This window comes from Phallusia mammillata, chromosome 4 (assembly GCF_965637545.1).
Source record: "Phallusia mammillata chromosome 4, kaPhaMamm4.hap1.1, whole genome shotgun sequence".
NCBI classification, from domain to species: Eukaryota; Metazoa; Chordata; class Ascidiacea; order Phlebobranchia; family Ascidiidae; genus Phallusia; species Phallusia mammillata.
Genome location: NC_137255.1, coordinates 12,039,315 through 12,052,654, shown reverse-complemented (window position 1 = coordinate 12,052,654; position 13,340 = coordinate 12,039,315). Strand labels below are relative to the sequence as shown.

The 13,340-nt window shown below is 35.7% G+C and overlaps 1 protein-coding gene across 1 annotated transcript; it reads right to left on the bottom strand.

The window, feature by feature from the left end:
• Positions 1 to 595: 595 nt before the first annotated feature.
• LOC145225482 (meiosis-specific with OB domain-containing protein-like) lies at positions 596 to 12,810 on the bottom strand. Its single transcript, XM_080092195.1, has 12 exons — positions 12,698 to 12,810; positions 12,448 to 12,582; positions 12,254 to 12,311; positions 11,981 to 12,112; positions 11,439 to 11,508; positions 8,799 to 8,988; positions 8,586 to 8,686; positions 8,359 to 8,507; positions 7,907 to 7,990; positions 4,336 to 4,480; positions 3,637 to 3,832; positions 596 to 884 (listed from the first exon to the last, which is right to left on the bottom strand). Exons 2-12 carry the CDS (start codon positions 12,508 to 12,510, stop codon positions 735 to 737), a joined length of 1,338 nt encoding a protein of 445 aa, XP_079948321.1. The 5' UTR covers positions 12,511 to 12,582; positions 12,698 to 12,810; the 3' UTR covers positions 596 to 734.
• Between the last annotated feature and the right edge of the window lie 530 nt (positions 12,811 to 13,340).

Below are 13,340 nucleotides of genomic sequence, written 5' to 3'. Positions count from 1 at the left end.
TTGCTTGTCTCTTCGGGTCTACATATCTTTGTGAATCAGCCTTTTCAAACATAAACTTTATGAAAAATAAACATCGAACACGCCTAACAGATGCACATCTGCAGGATTCATTGAGAGTGGCAGTTTCAAACTATACACCGGACTACAACAAATTAGTGGACGAAATGGAATGTCAGGTTTCGCACTAACGGGTTGACTCAACGGAACAGTGGTGTCTGGACAATTGATCATTGTTTAAGTTCGTTATAAAATTCTTTACAAAACATCGTGCATTAAAAAATTTAACACTACTGTTATTTGTGTTTTAACCTGGTGCCCGCGAGCCATTTGGTAGCCCGTGGCCTTAAAAAGGTTGGTGACCCCTGCTTTAGTTACTGGAAATGAAAAGCATCCTTAGGCCTACCCATCATAATAAAGTTGAAAATTACCATTCTTTGAACAACTTTTGTTATGTTCACCTGCGAAGTGTGCCGCGCAGAAAATTTTAGTTCTTTGCTTAAAAAGTTTGAGAACCACTGTTGAGAACAAATGTGAGAATAACGCATTCAGGCGTTGTCCACCTACCGAGGATAAAATTAAACAAACAAATTCACTCCATTGCACGCGTTGGTATCGTTTTTTTTTTTTAAATAACAAAACGATATTTTTAAGAACCAATTTAAGTCAACAAATATTTATACACAAATAAACACGAGAAAGATAAAAAAATACGCCACGAAAACACTAAAAATTACTTAGTTAACCTTTACACATGAAACAACGCGTATAATTAACTGGCCACTTTTTGAAATAGAGCTTTTAACAACCATCCGACATCTTTCCAGCATCCATTTCCACTTAATTCTTGTCAAATCTTCACTTGATAATTTCATAAAATCGTTAAGCTGAAAAACAAGAAACGTCTTTCTATTCACAAAGACGTCCAAGTATAGCACATGCCCCAAGTTCTACACTTTAGAAATGAATGGGCTATTCCTAATTAGTTGTTGTTTCGTATCTGTTCATGACTGAATAATAAAATTGCCAAATTAAGGAAATAATTATCAAATTTAGTAATAATTTCAAATTTACTTTTAGTAAATTTTAAATACTGCACTTTAATGCGATGTCAAAAACAAAACAAACATGACTGGATGCGTCATTCTGCGACAAGCAGTCGTTAGAGGAAACACCCGTTACGCCCAGTGTTAGTGTTACTCCAAAAATTTTCGGTTGCCCCCCACTGATTGCAAAGGCATGACAAATTGTTCTGAAGTTCGTTTCGCAATACGTTTACATTGACCTGCAGTAACGACCATTTAACGCGACTTTCGGAGACGCGTAGTTTATCCTTCTTGACGTTCATCAACGTTTTGTCGGAAGTCTCTGAAACCTCTAATCCAGGGGTGGCCAACCGGTCAAAGCCTAAGAGCCATATTTTTTATTGTGTTACCACAAAGAGCCACATTATACACATAAGCACATTGGTTAAATGACTCGTCCTTTTCTCACACACAGAGACCTGTGCTTAGCCAAAACTATTCTAAATGTCGCACACCAACATAATAATGACACAATTAGACTTGTACAGACCACGGGCCAGTCATTTTCAACAATAAATGGTCATGGCAAACACTGTCTGTCACACAAAACTCTCATTTCAACGAATCCATCAAACAAAAACATATGAATTAAAATACCCCTTTTTTCTCATTCTATAAATAACGTGCGGTGAGATTCATTTCTGGTGAATTGCTAAAATCTTTTTTCACTGCCAATTTGAAGGCTAACTTGACAAAAATTTGTTTATTTAAAAGATTTTCCCTGCTGAAAAAAACTTGCGGTATTTTCATCTAACGCGCACGCGCCCCAAACACCTAACGCGAAATTGGCGAAACTAAGTTCATTGCGACGTCATTAATGCATTCACCACCAACAATCGCTCAATTCAAACCCAAGACAAACTGCTGATAAAATATAACGTTAGTCATAACCCGAAATGAGCAACCATTCATTGTTCACAATTGAATATATGCCATCATAATCAAGCCATTTGCCACATAAAGTTGCAGTTTTATAGCAAGGTTTGTGACCATACCGATAATAAGTTTGTTCAAAAGCAAAATTATTAAAGCTTCAAAGCTTTAAACGATTTTTGTACCAGATCTCCACATACTAACCCAAATATACACAATGGCCCCAAACTTCGCCAACAACTTAAGAGCCGCATAAAACCAGGCGAAGAGCCGCATGCGGCTCGCGAGCCGCGGGTTGGCCACCCCTGCTCTAATCAGTTATATGAGGTCAAAACAAGGCGCGAGACCTTGCTCCGAAAGTGCATGCTAACTGAATGGCGAGAACTGTTGGGTCAAACTTCGGGAGGTTCAACTTTACATTACCAACTATCACGTATGAGCTCTTTAAACTTGATATCATGTATGTATATTTAAGAACGTTTAAAGCACACTATTTTGACCAAACGGTTGGCACAAACCAGCAAACAGAAAAATACAGCCCAAAACAAAATGTGTTCCCTTCAGGAACATTACAATGACCTATTTAGGGGACTAGTGAGGTTACACAAAAACTGACACTTCACACTACTAGTACAATCTGCAAACTGTCCGAACTTCGACCATATCGGATATTGTTAAAAAAAATCACCTAAAAATATGATGTCATCAGGCTGTTTAAGTATACCCCAGTTACAAACTGCCAAAATACAACTCAAGCATGTAGATGTCGAAATATACACTTAAAAACATTATACTTTAGAAATTTGTGGTGACTGTAAGCAAAATATGTTTTACCCATTAGAGCAGTGGTTCTTAACCTTTTCAGTGTAGTCTGACTAAAGACACTCACCAAGTTCGAATTTCCATCTCTGTTATTTTTATAATAATGTTTTGTCGTCTACATTAATAACAAAATTTTCTTCCATTGAAATAATTTTGTGAAGCAATTTGGTGGGAACATCCTAAAGCTAAAAGGCTTACTGCAATCTTATTTACTGTGAATAGTGCTTCTGTGTGATTAATGTGTGAAATGAAGAGTCTTCTCTGCTTGCAATATTTAGTTATTGCATCACAATCAACATGAGAAAGGCATTTATTCGCGCACAATAACAAAAGCGTTGATATTTTTAGTCTTCTCTGTAACATAGTAAATGGCTTTCGTATTTTTATGTGTCTTGTTAAACTAGTTGAAATTAATCTTACAAGTTTTTGCGAAAATGCTTTTGTGGTAAATTAACTTTCAATGGCAAATTTAATGTCAGATCTGACATTAAATTTCCCACAGGTTAAGAAACACTGCTTTGGAGGCTTAGATGGGTGAGGCTGACCGCTGGGGCTATCTAGTCAAATCAAACAGGACTACATCTACATGACTATATATACCAGGTGTGCTGGACCAACTATAGGGAAGAAAAAGTAAAGTCAAACTGTGTCCTTTATAGAAAGCGGCTCTAATTAGTTGCATACAAATATGTTCTCTATAAAATGTTTGGCTTTTATCTTCCATAAAAAACATTCTTCAACTGATAGTCTTAATTTTTAGCTCTACATCTGTGACAGCCATGTTTAAATTGTTGATTAGCAAAACTGCGTTTTTCAACTGCAAGTACATATTTTTACTCCTTGGCAGAGGAAAAATTACCTTAACTCCAAACATATCTTGTGCTAAGTGATCACTTATTCTACATTGATCAACAGTTGCTGTATGGTCAGAAATTGAAATTCGTATATCATAGGATTGATTAATTGTTAAGTCTTGTCCCTTTGTTGTGGAGGGACATTGTAAATTCGGACATTCCACTATAGTGTCTATTCCTACATGTCGTCCACATGAGGAGCTGAAAAGAAATATAGTTGTGAAAATATAGTTGTGTGTAGTTGTAGTAATACTGTAGGTCAGGGGTGGGCAACCTTTGTTTCTGTGGGGCCAATTACAAATGTCAAAGTTGGATCGCGGGCTGCACATGTGTATAACACAAAGTGATTTTGCTTTGTCGCTTACCAAATATGCTAAATTACAAGTATAATTTATATTTGATTCTAGCCACATTTTGCCAGGTCGCAGAAAACTAGCATCAGGCGCATTAATCAGCTCAAAAATAAGTAGTAATTGAACTCGTTTGCCAGTACTTTTGAAATCCAACCGTCTCTGCGGGCCGCAGAACCTTTAAAGAAGGGCCACGTGCGGCCCGCGGGCCGAAGGTTGCCCACCCCTTCTGCAGATAATCAACAATATTTTTTACCAACACCACATACACCTATATCACATTGTATGCCTAAAGTTAGGAAAATATAAAAGTTCTGTATAAATTCTAGTTTTATTGCTAAACTTTCAACAAACCAACGATAGTTATGAATCTTTTTGAAGCAGTCAATGTCCAACTGGGAAATAGTGCCGTGTAGAATATGTGAAACATTTTTTTGCAAAAAATCACAGTCTGCAAACTGCAATAGGTCTTCAACAGTTTGGTTTACTGAAGGTGAATCTGATTAAAAAGATACAAAATATTATTACTAATAAAAGATAGTTAATCAACCAAAACTAGAAGAGTGCCTCAGCACATTTTGCCATTGCACATATAATAGCCTTGGTGTTGTCATGATTTTACATGAAGTACAAACTATCCAAACCTCATTCAATATGTCACAAATATTCTAAACCTCCCCATGACAATATCCCGCGGCCCAGTTACCACGGATCATGGACAGTTTCTGTTTGTCTGCAATCTACCGTTGCAGACGCTTTTGTTGTTTCATTGTTCTAATGCAGTGGTCTTCAACCTGTGGGTCGCGACCCCAAGTGGGGTCGCCTAAACTTTTTCTGGGGTCGCTATGAATTCAATTTATTGGCGTTTAAATTTATTACCAAAAATGATACGTTTTTGTTCTAGTTCGCAACCTTTGCTCATGTTCTGCAGTATAACTTGGTAGCTCAGGTCACAATCTAATCATTGTAATGCAGTAATCCATTATGAAACACAAGTCATCTAACCCATTGTTACGCCATAGAGCCCCATTAATGACATATTGTGTCCAAAATAATACAGCGGGTACAGGGAAATATACATGAATTTACTGATTTCTGCAAACTGATGAGCTTTAAAGCGAATTAGACTGATCAAATTAAATAAAACGTTTGGGCTCTAACATTTGAGCGTAATAACGCACGCTGAATGCAAATAGTTAAAGTATACTGGAAAATTGAGCAGTCATATTTACATAAAAATAGTTTCAGTTTCTGCATTACTACAAACATTTTTCTCCCTATCGGAAAAAATGGGGTCGCATGTAAATGTTGATTTAATTTTCTTTTAAATTGGGGTCGCCTTTAAAAAAGGTTGAAGACCACTGTTCTAATGTGTTAGTTTAATCGCATCGCCGTTACCCGTTGCAGTGTCCATTGTTTTATCTAGGGGAAATGGTCATAGTGAGTTAACGCCTTTTCCCCCAATCATTGTTACGCAAGCGATATAAGAGCCCCTATTTCACGTTTGATACATAATATAGAACAGGTGTGGCCAACACGTCGATCGCGATCGACTGGTCGATCGCCTGCTTTTGACTGGTCGATCGCCACTAAATTCTCCACAACTTATCAAAAGCTTATTAGTTGAAAAACAAACTAAATAATATAAAACAGCACTTCTGACATTTTGACACAACGCACAAATGTGCAATCGGACAATAATTATGTAATTGACACTTTCTTTGTTGCGTAACAATTGTTATTTTGGCACCAAATTGTGTCGTAACATCTACAATGCTTTGTCGTCACAACTTGAGTGTTTGCTTCAACGAAGCAGTTGCTATTAATTGGGGGGATTTAAAAGTTCCCACTGAATACTTTGATAAAAAATATGTACGTATGCGACGTTTTAGTGTTGTAAGAACTACGTGATGCTTGACAATAAAACTCATGACTATAAATAACTGTCAATCAAATCTCATGCTGATGTTTTCATTATTGCTTTATGTTACTGGCAGCCTAAATCACGACTGATCAGTCGATCGCGTACAATTAGGAAAAATTTTGTCGATCTTAACGACTGGCAAGTTGGCCACCCCTGATATAGAAGATAGAACTGAGAGATAACTGCGAAGTAGTGCTGGATTGTTTGTTTGTTGTTTTGATTACGTGTGGTTGGACGTGAATAATGTAAAAGAAAAGTGTTGCTGCCGATCAGAGTACACGAGTGTACTTGAATCTATTTTACAAAAATATGTGGCAACATATTCTCGACTACTTTTGTCTAGAGATAACTGACAATTCAAATTGTATTTGATTTTACGAATTGTTACGCTGCCAAAGGCCTGCAACTAGGGATGTTCAAAGTAGAATAACGAATCCTTTGGATTCGAATCCATTTTTGCCGTTTATATCGGGTAATTGGAACTGATATCAATGTGTGCTCTCGTCGTTGGCAAAAATGTAATGTAAATGTAAACACATGTGTTACGCTTTTACGTCGATGCCCGGTCATTGTACGCGTTGCAAAGACTGCAAGTGACTCGTGTCGTCAAATCAGTGAGCACTATACAACGTTATAACGCCAAGTCGCGAGTTGCTATAACAACGCCATAACGACGGTTGTGCGTTGAAGGCATAATTAACGATTAGCGCACTTGTTACGCATCTGATCACGTGATTATGCTTATGTCATTAAATGACATACCGGCGACTTTTTGCAACGTCTTATCAACATCTAATTGTTTCCGACTTTTTTTTCGACACAACAAAAATTTAAAGGTCATGGCGTTAGGCAGCGATTGGAAGCATGGGATTGTCTGTTAATATCACAAAAACAGTGATGGAATCCCATAACATATGACGTTTGCATCATTTTTTAACCCCATACAAACATAAAAATGCTGTACACGCTGCAAAGTTCACATTTTGTGTTGCAAAATCGCTGGTAGTGGAATTGAAATTTAAAATCACCCAATGTCCCAGCTTTACATCACCCAATGTTTTAACTTTGCTAGGGTGCCTGTTTTGCAGTTGTTCTAGGTTAACAACTGTTATATATTAGTACACTAGGGAGTCTATGTCAGTCCTCTACCATCAACAAATCAAATTACCACAGCATGCTTACAACATAGTTACTTCCGCTGAAGGCAAAAATAATCAATAAATAAAATTGTGTAAGTTATTTTTTAACCTTATGCTAATTTTTCTGGTTTAGTAGATTTGGGGTCATTTAGTTTCAATGCAGTTGTGCAAAGTTTTTTCCCAGTGTTTTTCTTTGTTTTGGTTGGTTCTTTTTTTACATTATAAATGAAAAATATGTTTTGTAATGTATTAAACTGGTCTACTTTAGTTGTTGTCAAGATTAATGATTGCTCAGTCAAAAATAATATAAGAATTGGATTCGATATTCTAGATTCGCATCAATTGTTCTAGAATACCCAACTATTCTACTTTGAACATCCCTACCACCAACAATTCGAATTGTATCAGTAACAAATAGTGTGTTACACACAATTTAGGGGTTAAAATAATGGACTCCTGAAAATGATTTATATTTCTAAACTGTCAAAATTCCATGTAATACTGACATTGTTTAAAAAAATCACCCATTTTATGGGTGGGTAACTGATGGGGTTCCACACCCAAACTGATAAAATACCACAACAGAATGACCCAAACTACAGCCTTGTAAAATTTTAGCCAAACAAAAGTAACATATGTTCAGTTGCCTTTATTATACTATTCCACCACAGAAACCTTTTGTTTGTGGTGCAGAGCGACATACAAAAACATTTACACTTTGGGGTCTAGCGGGGTAAATACTGAGGCAAATGAGGCAGATGGCACATCTACATGACTATATCTACCATATGTGAAATGAAAGTTTGATCCAAATCCATCAAAGATTTGATGTCAATCCCTCAAGTGTTGAGTAAGTACATACCATCATCAGAATCTCCAAAATAGCTTTCATGTTGTTCTGCATATTCTTGTGCAAATTGAAACAAAGAATGTGCTTCATTTGTGTCTGTAATAAACACATGCGAATATTTTCTTTGTAAAAATTAGCAATGAACTGAACTGTGTTTGCTGAACCTTTTTGGTGAAAATGTCCTATAAATAATGGTTTTGATGGAGGCGTTAACAAACTTTTATTTGCATGAAATCAATGCCTCAAGTTTTACAGTCAATAATGAAATTTACACAATATTCGTTGTCAAAACAAACAACAATCAGGTCATCTGCAATTTTTTTGTTTTACACAGCTTATGTGCAGTATCATGTAAGCTGTTTTGTAGTGTCATATTCAAGTTTGCTTGTATTTATAACCTACAGTTCTTTACAAACTATCTGTTTAGTTTAACTGGTAAAGCAAATAAAATATGTTTAACCCACCTGGATTGCAAATAACAACAGTTTTGTTGGTTGTTGATCCAGTAACTTGATTTTTATAATCGTTGTGAGCAACATGCACATCAGTGACAAATACTATTGTTGCCCAGTTCTTCCAACTCTGAGCCCAAGTTCCAACACTTACATTCCATCTGAGGTATATCATGATCAGACCAAATTTAAAGACAACAAGTGCCAGTACAAAAATTTAAATTTTCGTTTTTTCCTACATTGTTAGGAAAAACTTGTTGGTTGTTTCATCAAAAAGTGTTACTTGTGCCTTGTGAAGTACTTTGCCAGATTTGGGTTTTACTTGTTCCATTTTTTCAACCTATAAAGATGCAAATACAATTGTCACTTTAAAAAAAGTACACAATGTTTTTAAACAAATCATAATACTAACTGGAACTATCATTGTTTATTAGGACTAAAAATAGACTTACCTTTCTGACACACCCAAGAATGTTAATTGTTGTCTTTTGCAAATTTTTAACACCTTCACTAGCCTCAGCCAATGTGTAATAATCATTCGACTTGCATAAAAGCATTCTGGTCAGTCCAATTTGAAGTGGAATTGCACTCGCACTTTGAATAGCACCAGCACCATGTTCACTTAAATGAATGCAATACTCACTACAAACATGTAAAGTATTTTAGTTTAAAGGGAATTACAGCACTGATAAAAGTTAAGACCTTAGTGTAATATTTTACATTTTGACGAACTGTATTGCAAGAGATTTGATTGTCCACATAAAACAATATATAATAGTATAAAACACTACATCAGTGATACTGAACTAGGAAATGGTTGCAATAAACCTCACAGTGGCAGCCCAAAAACCATGCAGAGCGGCTTGTGATAGTGGGGCAACTTGTACAGAATGAAACAGGAAATTCAATTTAGGGTTTTATTTTGTCAGAGTGAAAGGTTTCAAAACAGTGGTTCTCATGTACTAATCGCGAACCAACTGATGATCTCTATTGTCACTGTGAACCACCTAAACCTAAGTCTAATTTAAGTTAGGAACCAAAGACAACCTAGAATGTTTTGATAACCAAACAACATTCTTGTAAAATTTTGTCTTAATCAGCCACTATTTAAAATTGTATCCAGAAAATAAAATAAAGGAATATGTAATACAGTAAGCACATTATTACAAATAATTGCATCATTCCATCAGTTATGTGTCTGGTTGTACTATTGTTAGTTGTTTGATTTTATTCTTTTCTATGTTTAGTCACATTGGCAATTACTGCAGTGATTGTCATCACAAAAATGTAATTGTGCTGGCTAATTGTCACTTGTTTATTTGGTTATGTGTTATGACTGCATTGATAGTAAAGCAGTTTAAGACAATGTGCATAAAAAGAGAAAGTATATAGAATAGTATCTACAGTGGTTTTATTCATGTCACAGCAAGTAGTTGTACCACAGGCAATGACGCTCTGTGACCAAACTGCTTGCGTCACCTGGAAACGAAGAAGTGTAGCCTTTAGAATATTTTAAAGCCAAAAGGTATTCATTTGAGAAGATGATAATTGCAGAAAATCAATTTAAACTCGCATCTCAGAGGATACTAAATATCAAGTTCTGAAGATTAATTAGTCACCTTTTTTGCTATTTAATTTTGCCAAAATTGTTTTAGCTAAACATGAGTTTAAATGTTCATTCTGTCAGAACTACCACAATTGGAAAGGAAATGTTGCTGTGCAAACCCTAAAAACAACTACTAAAGCAGGAGGTGTTTGCAAAAGTTGCCTCTAACTTTAAACACAACTCCATGTTATGGGATGGAAGACTCTACCTGCCGCATTAAACAACAAGACCAACATACACAAAATATATGAAAAACATTTTATACTTTAAGGGCTAAAGGGATAACCCCTGAGGCTACTGCATTAAACAAAACAGATGACACATCTACAGTTGCAAAAGTTTGATACAAATTTATAGAAATTCATGCTACACTACACCAGAAAACAAACAAAGTGAAATCAAGATGTGTACCTTTCAGGACAGAGAAACCATAAATACTGTATACAGCAGCAGAGCAGCAAGACCAACCACAAATGTATTAAGCGATACCCTTAACAACGTAATACCACTTTATCAAAACATAACAGGTTAAATCCCGACAGCAGAAATACTGTGTGGTTCCACATAGGGTCTTTTGTGAAGCAAAGGGTTTCAGCCAGCAGAACCTATGGGTTCAACCACCATCTTATACAGCGAGACAGATACCGCCAGGCTCATGCTGCCGGTTGCAATCATACAGCAGAACATACCCAGAAAACAGAGTTCAACCACCATTCAAATAATAGGACATGTGACCCAATAACTCATGCTTTTTTCAGTATTCTTACTGTTTACTTAACCGCATGGAACTATCAACATATCAACAATGGAACTATGATAGAGTGACTATGCAAATAAAATTTGACTTGTCTTGAGAGGCGATTTCCAGTCTTGTCTCTTGGTAATATAGCAGTGGTTCCCAACCTTTCGTGGAACGTGGACCCCTAAAAGTAACTCTTTGGCCTTGTGGCCCCCTTCAAAAATAAAATGGCAACCCGTGTTGGAATTCGGTACTAATTTCGGATTTAAACAGGTCAAGGAAGGAAAACAAGAATCTGTCATCGTGAAAAACCTCAATACAGACAAATAGTGTGTGAAATAGTCGATTAAATTAGCAATGAAGTTATTTGCAACACAAATTTAATTATGCGTATTAAAAAAGAAAATGGCTTTTTGTGGGTTTTGTTGTGAATATACACCTGTGGCCCCCCAGAACACAGCTCATGGCCTGGTTGAGAACCACCGTAATAGAGTATCTACTGATAGCACAAAAGTCATAAAACATAACACAAATATTTGAGAATAAAAGTTTCAAATGGGTTACTTTGAACAAAAGTGCTTAGAAACAGTTTGCAATGCAACCAACAATGTATCGAAAGCTTGGACCAAAAACTTTAGCAACTATACCTGCTTTCCAGACAGATCTATTACAGGTGTTATATTTTAAGGGGATACAGATTTTATTTTTGACCAAATGGAGTAACAGCCTGTGACCTATAATAGTTACCTGGTGGTGGAGGGATTAAATTTTTCCTCTGACTCATTTTTTATCTTCAACTGAAACTTTTGAATTTGAACTAAAAACAACTGTTGATGTTATGTTTCGCTGATGATGTTTTATGTAAACTTTCCTAAAGATTTTTACACAACCTTAAAACTTACTGAAAAATTTATCCTTGGTCTCCAGCAACTTGGGATGTTTCAAACAGGAGTTTACACGCAAGTAATATACAGGAGTACAAAATTCTTGTTAAGCTTGCAAAAACTTCATGAAATTAAACCTCACAGTTAAAGGCATTCATGCAACAGGTCTCTTTTTGAATTACAGTTGTATTCTATGCATTTGCAAAAACCAATCATTTAAAACGCCTATGACTTGGGTTTGATTTAATGAAAGTTTACAAACATTTAAAATTTAACAAGTCTTTTATTAATATAATAGAATAAAAATAAACATATAATAGAAATGAGTGAGAAATATTTGGATTTGTTTGGTAAAATTTACTGAACTGCACAACTGACATGTGTACCAAAAACTTCCTATGTCACCTGCATCAGTTAATTGAAAGCTGTTGAAAATCTGTTGGACATATTCCTGACTTCCCCAAACATTTACTGTAATTGTATCGGATGGCGAATCTCTAAGGGTAAAGCCAAATACAAACTTTATATTTCCACCATCTAAAAAAATGTGTTTATTCCACAAAAAAATGTTTCTTGCAAGAGAAAAACAAACATTAAGCAAAATACAAATGCATAAAAAAAATATATCACAGAAAACCTAGAAATACTGATTTTCTAAAACAATGCTTGACCTTATACCTTTCGTACTTTGATAGGACCTTATATCCCGTTTTGCCAATACTATTCCGATCAAAATCTGAAATGCAAATTGCATGCAAACAGGCTGTTAAAATTCCAAGTTGTAGTGTAGACATTTCTTTTTAAATAACTGTAACACAAATAACATTACGTGTCCATTTTACTTCATATAAACGTAGGTCGTAGACTCTAACCTCTATGTTTGAACCTATATGAAGGTCTCTTATACAGACAAAAGATGGTCCGCAAACATCCATTTATATAATTTGGGTAACCTAAATTATATAGTTTGATAGTCTCGCTCTCGCCAATCTTTTCATAAACGGTATCTGCAGATGAAAAAAATACGTGGGCAGTATGATAAAAATATTGACATATATTAGTAGGCACCCTCCATACTTTGCCTATTTCTGCTGTTTAACAAGTTTTTGACTACATAGTTACCTGTTTCAGTTTGGATCGCAGGCGACAAGTGTGCACGTTTTGTGACATCATAGAACACGCAAATATGTTTTTTATTCTATCAATCAATCAATCAATACTTTATTTGTCACGCTTGGCATTAAAACATTTGCATAAACAAAATAGTAACACATAAACAAAATAGTAATACATAAACATAAACAAAAGTAATATGCGCGCGACCGGGCCAGTGAGAGCCAAACATTGGCCATCGAGTCACTTGACCCGTTTCTGTTTATTTAAGAATTGAAGGAAAAGGGGACGAGAGAAATAAAGGGACTATGTGATGCTAATGTTGGCATTGAAAGAAAAATATATGAAGTAATAAGGCCAAAAACACAAAATGCAATAAACAACAAAGGGAGTACCAGAAAAGGAACATCGCAATGCAACAAAAGAAACCAGTACTGTCAAACAGCGTGAAAGAAATTGCACGAATCGTTGTGGAGTCTGACGATGTGAGTAATTTAAGCTCGAGGGCAAATGCGTTTAATTGCTGAATTTGGAATTTGGGGTGTGATCAATTAGTGGAAAAACAATGCGAGGCATGTTTATGTTTAGCACGTGGGCGAAGCTGCATGTCATTACCAATTCAGTTTACCAAACGTTCAAGGTGGGACATATC

Bases quoted from the DNA above. Each gene is read 5' to 3' on its own strand.
- LOC145225482 (XM_080092195.1), bottom strand. From the start codon at position 12,510: ATGGATGTTTGCGGACCATCTTTTGTCTGTATAAGAGACCTTCATATA. The intron at 8,508-8,585 runs GTAGGAAAAAAC...GATATACCTCAG, and splicing joins AACAAGTTTTTCCTAACAAT to ATGGAATGTAAGTGTTGGAA. The intron at 885-3,636 runs GTAATTTTTCCT...CTTGTTTTTCAG, and splicing joins AAGATATGTTTGGAGTTAAG to CTTAACGATTTTATGAAATT.